Source organism: Equus asinus, chromosome 4 (genome assembly GCF_041296235.1).
Source record: "Equus asinus isolate D_3611 breed Donkey chromosome 4, EquAss-T2T_v2, whole genome shotgun sequence".
Lineage (NCBI taxonomy): Eukaryota > Metazoa > Chordata > Mammalia > Perissodactyla > Equidae > Equus > Equus asinus.
Genome location: NC_091793.1, coordinates 126259416 through 126275875, shown reverse-complemented (window position 1 = coordinate 126275875; position 16460 = coordinate 126259416). Strand labels below are relative to the sequence as shown.

At 35.1% G+C, this 16460-nt stretch overlaps 1 protein-coding gene across 1 annotated transcript in view; it reads right to left on the bottom strand.

The window, feature by feature from the left end:
* The window catches only part of ANKAR (ankyrin and armadillo repeat containing), a 65604-nt gene that overhangs the window by 8820 nt on the left and 40324 nt on the right, over positions 1 to 16460 (bottom strand). Inside the window, exons 14-19 of the mRNA XM_014852923.3 lie at positions 11459 to 11700; positions 11134 to 11287; positions 10889 to 11050; positions 5626 to 5732; positions 3586 to 3708; positions 411 to 569 (exon numbers count right to left, since the gene is read on the bottom strand). Coding sequence (XP_014708409.1) covers positions 411 to 569; positions 3586 to 3708; positions 5626 to 5732; positions 10889 to 11050; positions 11134 to 11287; positions 11459 to 11700 — 947 coding nt within the window. The remainder of the gene's footprint in view (positions 1 to 410; positions 570 to 3585; positions 3709 to 5625; positions 5733 to 10888; positions 11051 to 11133; positions 11288 to 11458; positions 11701 to 16460) is intronic.

Here is a 16460-nt window from a genome sequence, read left to right as displayed (position 1 = left end):
ACTAAGAAGAACCCGGATACATATAGTTGTCGCAGGTTGAAGAATCAGTGTGATCAGTTAAAGATTTGCAGTTAGAAAACTTGCTTGGAAGCTACCATGTTTTTCTACCTATTTCCTTGTAGAGGTGGGGGAGGAAAATACTACGGTCTGCCTATCAAACTGTCCGGGTTGTAATAAGCATCGGATGAGGTATAAGGCAAAAGCTCCTTGTAACTTGTAAAATTCTATATAAATGAAGAAATTCGCATAGATAACAGAGTTTTTATGAGGTTGAGGGGGTTGGTGTAAAAACTACTGTGAATTCTACAAACCAGTAAACATTTTTCCAGATCTAAAAATTTTTCTAATTTTTAAGTTTTCACTAAAAAGAGATAGCTATTGATTTGAAGTTTTAACCTCTAGTTTTATACCTGAAATGCTGCCATCACCTTCTCAGTTTCAATTGTTGATTCAAGAAAAGGTTCAAAAATTGATATGGTCATTATTCCACTTTCCAGTATTAAGTATTGTTGAAAGCGATTATTGAAGGCAAAAAGGGTTAATGCATAGCCTGCTCTTAAACAAATATCCTAGAAATAGGAGAAACATGCATTATCTTTAACTTATTTCCTTTTTATGTTGCTCAAGTTAATAGGTTTTGAATTCTTGCCCATTAAAATATATTGCATTCCTATATCTGGGAGTAAAGGATGACATTATCAGTAAAAACAGATAATAAACTTACCCCAGAATGTTACTGAACAGAGAAAATAGATAATTAGTTGTGATATCAGGAAGAAGAAAAGAGGAAAAATTTTAATTTTCAAAGGGAATGTTAGATTACTGATTATGTGGATAAATACCTAAACAGTAACAGGAAACTCCATAATTTCATTGACCCTCAACTTTTTTGTTTCAACATATTTTTATTTCCATTTCAACATTTCAAAGTAGAGTTGATAAATCAAAACTTCCCTTGTATAGCATGCTATCTATATGTTGTATTTTATGCATTGTGGGATGATCTCTATCATCTTTTAATATAAGATCACTTGTAAAATTCTACTATATTCTAACAGGGAATAAAAGAAAAATGATTTACTTTTAAAAATCACCTTTTAACATTCTGGGACTGGGTAAATAGAGCAAAACCAAATTCTCCCTTAGAGTCAGCCTACTTGCCAAAGATGAACACGTATGGTAGGTCTTCCAGAAAGATCCAAAAGATAGAATTATATCACTAAATCTTATTTTCACTATTTTATTTGAACAGTATAGTACAGAGAGAGAGAGAACTACTAATCTTAGTGAGTTTTCTTCTGCCACTACTAATCATTATATAAAAATGCTATACGGGGGCCGGCCCAGTGGCGCAGCAGCTAAGTTCGCGCGTTCCGCTTTGGCGGCGGGGGGGGGGGGGGGGGGGGGGGTCCCCCAGTTCGGATCCCAGGTGTGGACATGGCACCGCTCATCAAGCCATGCTGTGGCAGGCGTCCCACATATAAAGTAGAGGAAGATGGGCACGGATGTTAGCTCAGGGCCAGTCTTCCTCAGCAAAAAGAGGAGGATTGGCAGCAGAAGTTAGCTCAGGGCTGATCTTCCTCAAAAAAAAAAAAAAAAATGCTATATGTACATACAGAAATATTTACAGATAAAATTATATGATGCCTGAGATTTGCTTCAAAAATAATATAAGGAGAGTGAGAGGGTATTTAGATGAAATAAGGCTGGCCATGAGTTGATAATTGCTGAAGCTGGGTCATGGGAATATTTAAGTTCATTATGCTACTCTCTCATTCTATATATGTTTGAAATTTTCTGTAATAAAATTAAGTACGCACAAAGTAGTCACCTGGCCATAAGCGAGAAGAAAGGTATTAGGTACAGTCAAAGGAATAGGGCCAGAGAGTGAAGCCGGTGGTAAGAGGCTGGGAGGAAAAGGAGAATGAGTGAGTGTGGAATGAGCAGTAGAAGAAAAGGGAGAAGAAGGCGTGTACCTGAGGACTAGGGTAGTGAGAGTAAAATGTGAAAGGAAGAGGAGAGAGGGAAGAAAGGTGGCTCAGAGAGTCAGTCAGACATGAATTCAGCGTCCTCAACCTATTATTCCCCATGTAATTACCTCAGCACTTCTCCATCTTTTTGTGTACCACAGTAGAGTAAAATTCTCTATTAAAAAAAAATAATGCAATGACTTCATTTCTCCTCTTGTAACCCTCCTTTCTTCCTGCAAAATCTCCCAGAACTGAGAGAGACATAGTTGTAATTTCCTTCCCCGATTGCTAAAGGCACTGTAGACAACAAAAGTTCCTGAGTTTTTTCAGGGTTAGTGCTATTCAAAGTGTGGCCCAGGGATCAGTGACCATCCACAAAATGGCTGACAATCGGAAACTGAGAATAAGCATTTAAAAGAAACAGCTCTTCTTTACAGTTAAATACCAATTAATACATGTAGAAGGAAGAAGAAGGGAATTTTTTAAAAAATCTCCATTAGGCAAATGCTGCAGTAATCACTGTTGCATCGGTGGATGCTCAATTGGTGAGCAAAAGTATGATGCAAAACAGAATATTTGCATAGTCTCAAAGTGTCTCACCTCAAGATACTTGTTACTTACAAAGAGAAGAACAGTAACTTTACAGTGAAGAAATATGGTAGACACTACTTTAACCAAGTACCCAAAGTTAGCATTGCCAGTTACGAGACATAACATCATGTACCCTTTGAAATGATGCACTGGGAGGGTGAGTAAAGAAGACCACATCACTTCTCTGGTAGTCTTGCCAAAATCCATGACCTCAATGTAGTCATGAGAAGACATCAGATAATTCGAACTGAGGGACATTCTGTAAAATAACTTGGCCTGGACTCATCAAAAATGTCAAAATCATGAAAAGACTTGAAATCATGAAAGACAAAGGACAGAGTTTCACAGACTGAAGGAGACTAAAGAGACATGACAACTAGATGCAATGTGGGATTCTGGATTGGATTCTGGAACAGAAAAAGGACATTGGGGAGAAAATTGGCAAAATTTGAATAAGGTCTGCAGATTAGTTAATAGTGTTGTATCCATTTTAATTTCCTCGTTGACATCCAGAAAAGCTGGACAAAGGATATGTCAGAACACACTGTGCTATTTTTGCACACTTTTGGAAAGTCTAAAATTATTTCAAAATTTAAAGTTTGGTTTTTAAAAATTTATCGCCCCATAACAGACTGCTGGGAAAAAGCTATTCCTTCATAATAAAGACTTTGAGGAGCACCACTCTAGAATAAGATAGTAGAATATTCTTAATAAAATAAGAAGCAGATGGCTGAGTATTGAAAGGTCATAAAATTAGGTTAAAATTTTATCCAAGAGAGATTTGGTTTTTGGCTCTTCACCAAGCATGAAAATTGCTATATTTTAAAGATGGAATGTGACAACTATGAAAAATATGGAACAATATTATTCCCTCATTACAAACTAAGGCCCTAACAAGGAGATTTTACATTTCTTAAGTAATACATTTAAATATTGCCGTGAAAAAGACTTGATGATAATTTGAGGCTGTGGTCTAAAAACCATTTTCTTCTAAATGAGCTTTAACATTTTGTAAACGTATTACCTTATCTTGTGAGTGAAGAAGATAAAGGACATCAGCATACTTAAATCCTTCATTTTCTTGTAATTCTTTCTGTAACACATCATTCCTTAGGACAATGCATGCCAGGGAAAATGCCACTTCAACCTAAATATGTAGTTTTCAGAAATTAATTTATTTTTCACCCATGGTTTATCAAATGACATATTTCTTTATACAAACATTTATATGGGATATTCTAATTCCAAGACACTATAAAATCCATTGAGGGAGGCTGGCCCTGTGACCGAGTGGTTAAAGTTCCGCACACTTCGCTTTAGTGACGCACATTCGCAAGTTCACATTCCAGGTGCAGACCTACACCGCTCATCAGCCATGCTGTGGAGGCATCCCACATACAAAATAGAGGAAGACTGGCACAGATGTTAGCTCAGGGTGAATCTTCCTCACCAAAAAAAAAATGCATTGATTCCAATTCTCTGACTAATATTTAGAGTGACACAACTTCTGGAGGAGTGTCCCTTATAATTTTTAACAGTTGGGAAAATATCCTTCTGTGTGCCAGCACAACCACACAGCTGCATCTGAGGGCATGGGGGGAGGCAGCCAGGCCCAGCAGGACATGTGAGGTATTATCTATGTATTATCTGAAGTGCATAGTTGTATCCCTTCCACATCTAAAAAAATTATTTTTTAATTCCCTGTCATGGGTTAAGAAGGTCTTGTGAACATCTTGTTAGCTGCTGACCACTGAGTTGTAAGGCTTTAATGGGACGCCTATGAACTGAAGCAAAGCATTGGAGAGTAGGACTGAAGAGTGCTTTCCCTCACGTAGTTCTGGAGTCATTAATGCACATTCTAAGTCCTTCGAGGAGTAAATGAAACTTGTTTACTATTGGGACTCAACAGATAAGTTTTTTTAAGTACTACGTTATGCATTTCTATGTAAAATGTTATGAATTTGAAAAGCATTATTATTGCAAAAATATTTTGTTTAGTAGGGAATCTTATTTGAAGAAAAGTATTGAAACGTATCTATGTTCTAACAAGTTTAAGAACTCAGTGAAAACATACTGAAATATAGGTGGATGCAAGTGAAGTAAACTTTTGCCATCAAAATGTGCATTTTAAAATAAAAATGTATTTTTACGTAGCATTTTCCATAGTCTTATGAAATTTACTTGTACTTTCAAAGTCAGTGTAGTTTTTACATATAATTCAAGCCAAAAAAATTGCTAGCATATGCTCCTTCCTTTTGTTTCCTTAATCAACTCCTGTAATAAAATAATCTCTTTCACAGGCAGAAAAACCACATAATGTATGACATCTTTTATGTAACAAAGATATTCCTTAAAAGAAATAATGCTATGTTTACTTACATATTTTCCTCCCATGTTATTTCTATTTTCTCATTTCCAACAGAACCTATATTAAATTCTGAAGAGAAAATTTATTTTTTATTGTTATAATTTCCTGCCTGGCTAACTGTAGATGTCCTGAATTTCCAAAGCCTTGGTAAAAGGATTTGAATAGATGTGAATGTCATTTTGTTAAAGACATTTTACTAGAAGTAAATGGAAGAGTGAAGGACTCTTCAACAAGTCACAGTAATTCTTTGTAATGTCCACCCTTGAGAAAACTATCGCTGCCAGCCAACACAGGCTGCTTGGTAGAAGGCAGGGCTGTTTTGATGGTGTAGCGCTGTCAGGATTCCCTTACATTTGACAAGTGTTGCTACATAAATCACACATCCTCGTTATCCGCACCCAGTTTTAGCAACCAATACCTGGAAGAAATTCTGTGAATAATCAAATATCTGAGAAATAAAACGTGTTTGATAAGTAAGGACATAAGACTTTATTACTATATTTGAAGAAATCATATTTTAATAAAATTTACTACTATCATTGTAGCAGCTTTTTTGCTTAAAACTTCTAAGATTTTGTTTAAAAGATTAAATATTTTTTATACTTGTGAATTTGCATAAAGAAACAATTATTCTTAAAAAGATATTTCTGTTAGTTTTTCCTGTATCAGAACAAAACCTTAAAACCTTATATATACCTTAATGTTAGGAGAAGGGTGATTTCTCAGTAGTTGAATAAGTACTGGAAAGGCATTTTCCTCTACAACAAATTGTTGACTAGTGGGATTGCTTGTGTGGGCAACACCTGTAAGAATTCACATGTCAATCAGGTAATATTTTTTTCCATCTTGGAAATGGTAAAGTTATTTTTGGTTGTTTTTGATATTTTTGGTTGATAAAGTGTCAAGCGTAATATGCTTAGTAAATTGCAAAAGGAAATGCTATATCGACACTATTTTACCTGAATTAATTTTTCAAAGGCAAAGTGAATAAACATGGAAAATTTACTGTTAGAAGTATGGATGCGAGGCCGGCCCCATGGCCGAGTGGTTAAGGTCGCACGCTCCACTTAGGCCTGTTTGGATCCTGGGTGCAGACATGGCACCACTCATCAGGCCATGCTGAGGTGGCATCCCACGTAGCATAATGAGAAGAACCTATAACTAGAACATACAACTATGTACTGGGGGGCTTTGAGGAGAAGAAGAAGAAGAAGAAGAAGGAAAAAAAAAGAAGATTGGCAACAGATGTTCACTCAGGTGCCAATCTTCAAAAAAAAAAAGTAGTATGAATGGTTTTCTAATAGTCTCAAAACAAGGAAATTAGAAACGCCAGACTATCGAGGAATAACAATATAATAGCTATCATTTATTGAAGAATTATTATGTGCAAGTACTTAAATTTATAATTTCTATTGTTTTCCATAGAAACTTTATTTTTATAAAAATGACTAGATCAAATCACCTGGTTAAAATTTCTGGATTCCTTAAATGAACATACTAAAAAGATAATCTTACTGTCTCTTTTTATAATGTACTACTTTAAATTGTAGGCCTAATCTCAATGAAGAAACGTTGTCATCTCTCTCTAGTGGATATGTATGACCAATTTTAATTTTAATGTTTAATTCTGTTCTATTGCCAAGAAATGTCACAACATAAGTACAGTGGGTATATGTACTTAAATATAAATACAAGATTGGGCCTCTCTATGAATAATGAAGAGAAGCCACCTACTTCTGATCTGGGGAAGTTTGAAGAAAGTGGGAGCAAAGAACACTTTTGTTTCCCTTGTTCCCTACTCCCTTGCTGGCTACCTGGCGATGCACACAAACACTGATTACATGAATATTCTTCATTCAGCTGACAGGTATTGAATGCCTAAAGCACCAGGCACTGAGGTAGGAAGTAGGGCTAAAAAGAGGAATTAGAATCTCTGCCCTCAAGGAGTTTATATTCTCTAGGGGAAGCAACTATTTAAATACATGATTTCAATACCGTGCAATAAGTGCTTTAACAGAGGTATAGAAAAGTACAATTGAAGTGCCGAAGAAGGAGTGCTTACTTCAGAGTAGGTGGGAAAAGGATACGTAGGGAGATTTCAACGGGTGAATGTGCCAGAGGTGGGGTCAAAAAAAATGAGTGTTTTTAATAATAATGTTTACGATAATGATGATGGTGGTGGTATAAGGAAAATACCTTCAAATCTCTGACTGAATCTTCACGTTAATAATGGGATGAAACTCCATTAAGTTGGGAAAAGAACCACTACAAGCAGTAGGCTGAACAGTTCTCAGAGCCCACACAGGGCTAGAGATGGTTTGTGTTCCTACTGGCCAGAATGTAGATACCTTATAACACAAGGGGCTATACAAAGGATCGAGACCTCGGAAAGGTATCATCTTTTTAACAGTGAGATTTAGTTAGTTCCAGAGTAAAGTCTGCCCTAGACTTGTCCTACCAAACTTTAAAAGCTACTGCAGAAGGATCAAACTGCAAAAGGATCAAGTTGATCCCAGGGAGAGTGCCTGCCAGAACAGAGCCTAACTCTCTTTCAAGGAAAATAAGAAACAGCATCTGTCAAATTAAAACTCACAATGTCCAGCATTTAATCAAAATTTCTTATGCATGATTTTAAAATATGAAATACCTAAGATAAAATTGACAAAATATGTGCAAAAATTGTATATTGAAAACTATAAAATTTTGCTGAGAGATATTAAAGAAGACCTAAATAAGTAGAGAGATATAACATGTTTATGAGTTGGAAGACTTGATATTATTGGGATGTCTGTTCTCCCTAAATTTATTTATAGATTTCATGCAATTCCAATCAAAATAACAGGAGATATTTTTCAGAAGTTGACAGGCTAATTTTTAAAATAATATGGAAATACAAAGGACCTGGAATAGCCAAAACAGCTTCGAAGAAGAATAGTAAGGTTGAAGGACTTATACTACCTGCTTTCAAGATTTATTGTAAACCTATAGTAATTAAGACAGTGAGTATAGCATAAAGATAGACATATAGGTAACTAGAATAGTAGAGTCCAGAGAGAGATTCACAAATAGCTAGTCAATTAATTTGGACAAAAGAACCTAGGTAATTCAATGGAGGAAAAGATAATCTCTTCAATAAATGGTGCTGAAGTAATTGGATAGCCATATGCAAAAAAAAAAAAAAAAAAAAAGAATCTCAGTCATATGCAAAAATTAACTCAGAATTGATCACATATCTAAATATAGAGGAAAACAGAAAACCTTCATGATCTGGCATTTGGCAGAAGTTTCTTAAAAAGGACACAAAACCAAAAAACTAAAAAAAATTAAAAATCAATAAATTGAACTTCATCAAAATTAAAAACATTTGCTCTTCAAAAGACCCCGTTACAGAAATGGAAAGACATACCATAAACTAGGAGAAAATATTTGCAAAACACATATCTAACAAAAGACTTATATCTAGAATATATAAAGAATGCTTACAACTCAATAAGACAACGCAATTTAAAAAATGGGCAAAATGTCAAACAGACATTTTACCAAAGAAGATATACAATGACAAATAAGTACATGGAAAGATACTCTAGATGATTAATCATTAGGAAAATATAAATTAAAACTACAATGACATTTACTACACATCCACTAGAATGGCTAAAATTATAATACTAAGTGTTGACAAGGATCTGAAGCTACTGGACCTCTTTTATACTGTTGGTAGGAACACAAAGTGGTAACACTGCTTTGAAAAATAGTCTGGCATTTTCTTTAAAAGTCAAACATACATCTGCCATATGACCCAGCAATCCTACTAATAGGTATTTAGCCAGGAGAAATAAAAACATGGGTATATATGAAGACTTGTACTCAAATGTTCATAAAAGTTTATAACAGCAAGAAATTGGAAACAATCTAAATGTCCAGCAGTGTATGCATGGATAAACAAGTCATATATATTCATATTTATTAGGGTTTTCCAGAGAAACAGAACCAACAGGATACATATGTATGTATATATATATCATAAGGTATAAAATTAACCATCACACCATACAATGGAATACTACTCAGCATTAAAAGAGAAGTGAGCTATTGATACACACAATAATATGGATGAATATCAAAATAACTAGGCTAAGTGAAAGAAGAAAAAAGAGTACATCGGTATAATCCCATTTACTTAAAATTCTAGACAATGCAGGTAATCTATAGTGATAGAAAACAGATCAGTGGTTATTTGGGGGTAGACGTGCAAAGAGGGAGGGATTACAAAGGGACACAATGAAACCTTTGGGAGTGATGATTATATTCATTTTTTAATTGGTTATGGTGTCACAGCTGAATACATATGTCAAAACTCAGCAAACTGTACCCTTCAATGTTTTTTTATATTTTATTCTTGCTTATTTTATTTAACTATTTAATTACATGTAAATTATATGTCAATAAAGCTAAAAAAACCCCAACATTTAAAAAATTCTAGGCATGCAAAAAATCAGGAAAATATGATTCATAATCAGAAAAAAAAACAACCAATAGAAAGAGACCCAGAAATGACAGAGATGCAGGAGCTAGCTACAGGGATGTTAAAACAGCTATTTTAAACATGCTCATATGTTCAAGAAAGTTGAAGAAAACATGAACATGATGAGGAAGAAAAAGAAAGGGATGTGTGCTTGTGCAACATTCTAAGCTGGTGAATTTGAAAGCAAGAGTTTTGTTCTGTAATTCTACCAGAGAACCCCTTGTCTACAGCAAATGTGGACAGCTTTGAGTGAACTAATGAGAAGAAATTGAATACACACACATACATACATATATATCAGGTATCTTTGTGTATATGTTATCATTTACTAGAATTTTAGAAATATCTATAATTTATACTGTAACATCTGGCTAAAAAAAAGAAACATTCTTTTATCTGACTGATTGCCTTGGTACAGTTAATGAATTTCTGCAAAGTAGCTTTTTCAAGCAAGGAGGGAAAAAAATTTTTTTGGAACAAATTCCTACATTCTTTATCCAGCTAGACTAGTTTTTGAGAAAATACAATGAACTAGAAATAAAGATTTTTTTTCTCTTGTCTATAAGAAGCAGTCTACAATTAGCCCTATACATTCATGAAGGTCAGCAAAGAACACAAATTTTTATTTTTGGTAGGTCAATCACTGAAAATTCCACATTTTTCAGATATCCCAAAATGTTAATTCCTTTGCCATGAAAGAAACGACTAGCCTTAGTGGTCACTTGGTAAACAAAGAATCATTAAAGAAAGACTAGAATTAAAAAATGGGGGCCGGCTCTGTGGCCGAGTGGTTAAGTTCGCGCGCTCCGCTGCAGCCGCCCAGGGTTCGGATCCTGGGCGCGGACATGGCACTGCTCATCATGCCACGTTGAGGCAGCGTCCCACATCCCACAACTAGAAGGACCAGCAACTAAGATATACAACTGTGTGCGGGGGGGGGGAGGGAGGGGGTTGGGGAGATAAAGCAGAAAAAAAAAAGAAAAGATTGGCAACAGTTGTTAGCCCAGGTGCCAATCCTTAAAAAAAAAAAAAAAGAAAAAAAGAGGAAGATTGGCAACAGTTGTTAGCCCAGGTGCCAATCTTTAAAAAAAAAAAATGTACCCCAGCATTAGAAAATCTTCTGTATGTTCAAAAACATATCATTCTTGAGATTCAAAAGAAGAAATATTTTTCTCTTAAACTTAAAAAATGAGATTTTAAGTAAAAATAGCCAAGGTTCACTGTCCTCATTTCCCTTTCTAACCAGAGTTCAAGAGTAAGATCGCTATAAAATTCTTAATTACACCACTTTTACCCATTCAGATCTTGGAGAAAGAAAAAATATATATAATAGCCTTTTATAGATTAAATATGGTTTAGGGCTCTAACAGTGGGGATAGAGGGGAAGAGAAATATCTTATTAATATTTTAAAAATTGAGAATAAATTTACAAACCAATACAAATGGATCCCACTGCTCTGATGACACTCAGAAGTGTGCCTTCAGCTATCTTACTAATCCTTAGTAAGCGAACCAATGGTGAAATTCCATTCCCTTCACATATTTGATTTTGATGCATCCTGCTGTCCTTACTTAGAGCTATGACTGCTTCACCTCCTGGTAAAGAAAAGCAAGAAACACGTCTGATACTCCAATGCCCTTTCTATATTATGCAGATTTATGCATAGAAAATAACTTACCAACATACTGCATTTTCGCTGATGGTGACAAAAGCATATTTATTATAAAGTTGTATCCAATCTGTTCTGCCATATACTTTTGTTGTTTCAGTGTTTGTCCTGCCAAGGCCCAAAGTGCTACAGCTCCTTGTTCCTTCACATCTATTTGAAATGCCTATTGAAGAAATATATTCCATTCATTCAATGAGCATTTAGTGAACACTGTAGGAATGCGTGTTTTACAAAATGTTTATTCTAGAATTGGTTTAGCTTTCTTTTCACTTAACTAAATTCAATATTGAATATTTGATCTAAGAATAATGACAAGTAAACATAAAATTCCTACCTTGAGGAGTTTTAAAAGATATTTACTTAACGATTTTTCCAGAAATGCTCTCTGTATAGAAGGATTGTGACTTGCCAGTGATTCCACAGCCATCGCACCCTTCACTTGGACACAAAGTTGTTTCCCTTGGAAGAGAGCCACCAGAGGAGGGATGGCTCCTTCCATAGCCATAGCATTCTGAACATCCTTATTGTCACGTGCAACCTCAGCAATTGTAGCGGAAGATACAGCCTTCAACATGTCTTCAAATGAATTCAAGAACCAGTTAAATAAATCTCTAAAAAGACTATTATCACTAGTCTCCCATATTATAAGATCAAATTTATGGAGTTTATAGAAAATTTAGAAAATATAGAAAAAATAAATAAAACTGTCCAGATTCTCACCACTCAAACACAAACATTTCATTTAATCTCACACACTATTTTTTATGACTATAGATTTAGATAGTGTCATAGACATATTTAGTATAGTTGTACTATAAACACAATATCCTGTGTTTCAATTTACCAGTAAAACACTTTCCCACGTTTTATGAACATCACTGTCTCCTAAATATTCCATTAACGGGTGTACCACATTTCCTTAGCCATTCACATTTTTAAAAATATATGTTGTTTCTCAACTTTTCACTATTTTAAACAATGCTTAGGAGAAATCTTGGCACATAAGGCATTCCTTCCTGTCTGTATTCTTTTTCCCTTAGTATGGAGTCCTAGGGGTTACTGTAATAACTTAATACACCTCAGTAAGTTGCTTTCCAAAAATGATAATAGCATATTACCCCTCCATAATCAGAGTATGAGAGTATCAATGTTACTGTATCTTTTCAAGTATAAATATTATCATTAAGAATAAATATATAAATAAATTTTACTAATTTGATAGGCAAAAAATGGTGCCATTTTATTTTGTATTTTGGATTACTGGCAAGTCTGAACATTTTCATATATGCTTATTAACCAGCTGCATTTGTTCTCTTTAAAACTTACAGAAAAGTTACAAAAATAAATCAGAGAACGCCTCTAAGATATACCAACAATTAACAATTTTTGCTCAAACCAATCTTTACTAGGATATTTGCAAAATATCAATTTTCCAAATCTACCACTCCCTTCACATTTGTCAGGTGGCGTTCTACTATAAAGAAGAGCTCTCCCTACTTTCCTATTTATTTTCTTGTTTATCTAATTATCCATATGAGCTCTTGGATTTCTGTTTTATTCAATGAGTTACAATCCATTAATTTCCTTATTTGTATTGATACTCAAATTGCCCAAGATTTGGCCAGTGTCCAAGACTGTGCAACTTGAAGGGCCAGTGGAGTCCTTCAAGTTGGCCCATGTGTCCTTTAGATATACCTCCATCAGGGTTTTTTTTTTTTTTTAGCATTTTCTTAATTTCTGTCATAATATGATGTTTCAGACTCACCACATACCTGCTCTGCCCCAGCCCTGGAATCAATCATTTCTCCAAGAAGCTCTGGTTTCTTTTAATGAGGAATGGTATTTAGAAATCAAGATTTGGGTACTAAGTGTGTTCATTGCTTCTGGAGTATGACTGCTTCTAGACTCTCTTAGCAGACAAGTCTAGGAAAACATAGATTTCCAATTTTCCAATTCCAGTCCAACCCCACAGGATTCTTTATTACCTTCCCATATTCTGTACATTTTCACAGTGAGAACCCAATAATATCAACACATTATTCATTTGTTCATAACATTTCATTTGTTATAACACAGGTTCAGAGCTATTTCACTCATATCAGTATGAAATACAAATCTAATAAGAAGAATTCAAGATATGCTTGCAGTTTTTTTTTTCTCCCCTAGACTGAGGAAATATAGAAAAGCACTGTGTTCAAAAGTTATTTGTATTTTTTTTTTAAATCTAGTTATCTACTTCATTTAAATACAATTGGGTTCATTTGTTTCTGTTTGTTTTTAATTTTAGTTGCCCCCTTGTGGCCTTGTAGAATTAATGTTTTTTTTTAAATGTAAGACAGCAATATGTTTCCAAAAGTCAAAACTATAAAAAAAAGGTGTTTTTATTTTATTTTAATTTTTTTGCAGGGAAGATTTGCCCTAAGCTAACATCTGTTGCCAATCTCCCTCCTTTTTTTTTCCCCTTCCTTCCTTCCCCCCTCCCCCCTCAAAGGCCCAGGACATAGCTGTTTATAGTTGAAAGTCCTTCTGGTTCTTCTATGTGAGCCACCGCCACATCTCCGCCACCGACAGACAAGTGGTGTGGTTCTGTGCCCAGGAACCAAACCCAAGGAACTGAAGCAGAGCAAGCTGAATTTCGACTGCTAGGCCATCAGGGCTGGCTAAAAAAGGTGTTTTTAGATTCAAGCAGCCAGACTCTCTAAATCTAGCATTTGTTCTCTCATAGACTATCTATTCAGATCAACTATCTATTAAGGCCTTACTGTTCATATCAATCTATATACCTACTTTATATCAAATATATTAATTATTTATTGTGAATATTTTCCTCATTCAATTATTTATTTATTCAGCAAATATTTTATTGAGTAGCTACTACATGCCAGGCACTGTCCTAGGCACTGAGAGACAGTGGCCAACCAACAATATAAAGTTCTTAACCTTGTGGAGCAAGCTCAAAGGCCAGAAATAGAAAATAGCAATAAGTTCAATATTACTTGAGAGTAAAATAAGAGAGGAAGGAAGTGATAGGCAGGTCATTTCCTTTTGCAGTAGGAAGGTTAGAAGGGCTTATAGGCAATGCTAGAAATCTGGATGTTATCTTGGGGGATAAGGAGTCACTGAATAATTTAAAGGAGGGGAAGATATGACCAACTTTGCATTTTAGATAGATCACTCTAGTAATACTTGGAACGCTGTGAAGCACGATAGGTTGACAAAATTAAGAGTGTTGGAGGAACCGTTCTTTTACCGCATATTCCTGCATCGGTCCAAAAAGTAGCAATTCCTACTCTCACCTCCCTCTCGGGAAACTTATTCATTCCTCCCGTAAAAGGAATAGTGAGTTAAATAATTTCTTAGTTTGAAGAATGAGTCATTGAAAATGTATGGCTTAGGTTCTTTTTGGCATTTTTTGCCGTTTTCTCAAAGCAAGCTTTCCAGTAATAAGGCTGAAGTTTTGATCTCTATTTGATTTCTGCATCTATTTATCAAATGGATCCAAATTCTAAAGGGAGAGGGCTGTCTTTACTTAGCACCTCAATAATCCAAACTAGCCCCAAAGCTCAGAGGAGAGCTCGGGGATTTGGATAGAGAACTGGGAAGAACAGATTATAACCATAACAAGCTCTCAAGAGTTAGTGAGATTGCCTACGGACAGTGTGCTGTGTGAAAAAACACTGCGGACCCGGAATACACGCTCACGGAACTCCAACTTTAAGAGTTGGGTGGAATAAGCCTAATGACGGAGGTAGTCTTTATCTGAAACTTTTGGGATCAGAATTCCAAAGTTTTCAGATTTTAGAAGTTAATGAGTAGATATGCTATATTATATAACACCCAAAGAGTCTGGAGAAAACACATTTCTGCAGCAAAATGTGTGAATAATCATTCTCAGAAGGATAGAGGGCTCTTTAAGTTTTGCTCAGATGGTTTGGAGCTGAAATACATTCTGTATGCTGTCTGTTAATATTTGAATTTCCCTGGCGGTATCATATAAACCTTTGTTAATAACGCAGACCAGGACAATTGTGTGCCACAGAAAAGACGAAGTCAGAGGCACTGTAGGAATGGAAACATGCATATGTGCGCAGACATTTGTGGAAGACTATGAAACAAGCAGCTAAAGATGGGTGAAGCAGAGCCCTAAAACCATCCCAACTCGGCAAAGGTTGAGGAACCCCTGGAGAGAGGGGTTAAGACTAAGGAGATGTTAACAAATCTATAGCCTCAAGAAATTGCACGTGAATCTGCTTTGGGGCCATTTTACCTTAATGCATAAAATCTTAGAGCAGTTCAGAATGGTTAAGAAGATATTGGAATTAATAAAATTCTTTCATGATCCCCTACCACTTAACAACTCAGCTAACATTCAAGAGACTTTTTTGTTAAAGCACTAAAATTGTAAGTGTAGGATTTATAAATTATAAATGGAGAGAAAAAACAATTAAAATTTTTTTCAAAATTAAGTTCTTTGTCTTCCTTGGAGTGAGAAGATAATATAAATTACAATATAGGATAAATCACTTTGATTTAGGTTTCAGATAAGGCAAGAGTCCCAAAAAGAAATGATTCATGAATTCATTTATTGTTTATTTATTCAAATTGCCTCGATAATTTGTGATTTGCTCAAGCATCTGAGGTTGGGAGGAAGACAAAGGAGAGGGACAATTTAGTCCCTGTCTTTAAATTTTGATTAAGGAGATAAAACACAAAGAATAAAATAAACAACAATTATAAACAAGTAAAACGTCTATGCTTAAAATATGCATACAAGCTGGCTCTCTCTAACGCTTCTCTTAAATGATAAAGTAGGGCATAGTTAATAACGGAGGGAACCTTAGAGCAGATAACCTTAGGAATTTGTAAAGAAGGGAAAGGACTTTCAAATGATTTACTACATTATAGAGGTTCTTAGAAGATGCTTAAATTTGAAGTTCTATAGTAAAAGAAAGTCCTCTGAAATAATCCCCTTATCCATAAGCTTGTCTTACATTTTAACCAACATATTTATTGCATATTTATTCCTAGAGAACTGGAATAGAAAGACAGATGATAAACTGAGCAGGAAGAAAAACAGATGAGCTTATCTCCCATTTTTTTATCCCTCCGAATGTGGGGAAAACCATAGATCTGAAGCTTACACTGTTATGTGTATGCTCCCTGGAATGAGATAATTCTTACAGAATCCAGCAAATCATTTGCAGTGGCTGCAGAAACGACCTCAGAGCTTCTGGGGTTCTTGGTACTGATAGGCACTTCAGGATCTGATAATTAGCCTAATGACCTGATGACCTTGAATTTTGGTATCAAATATCTAATAGCAGATCAAATATCTA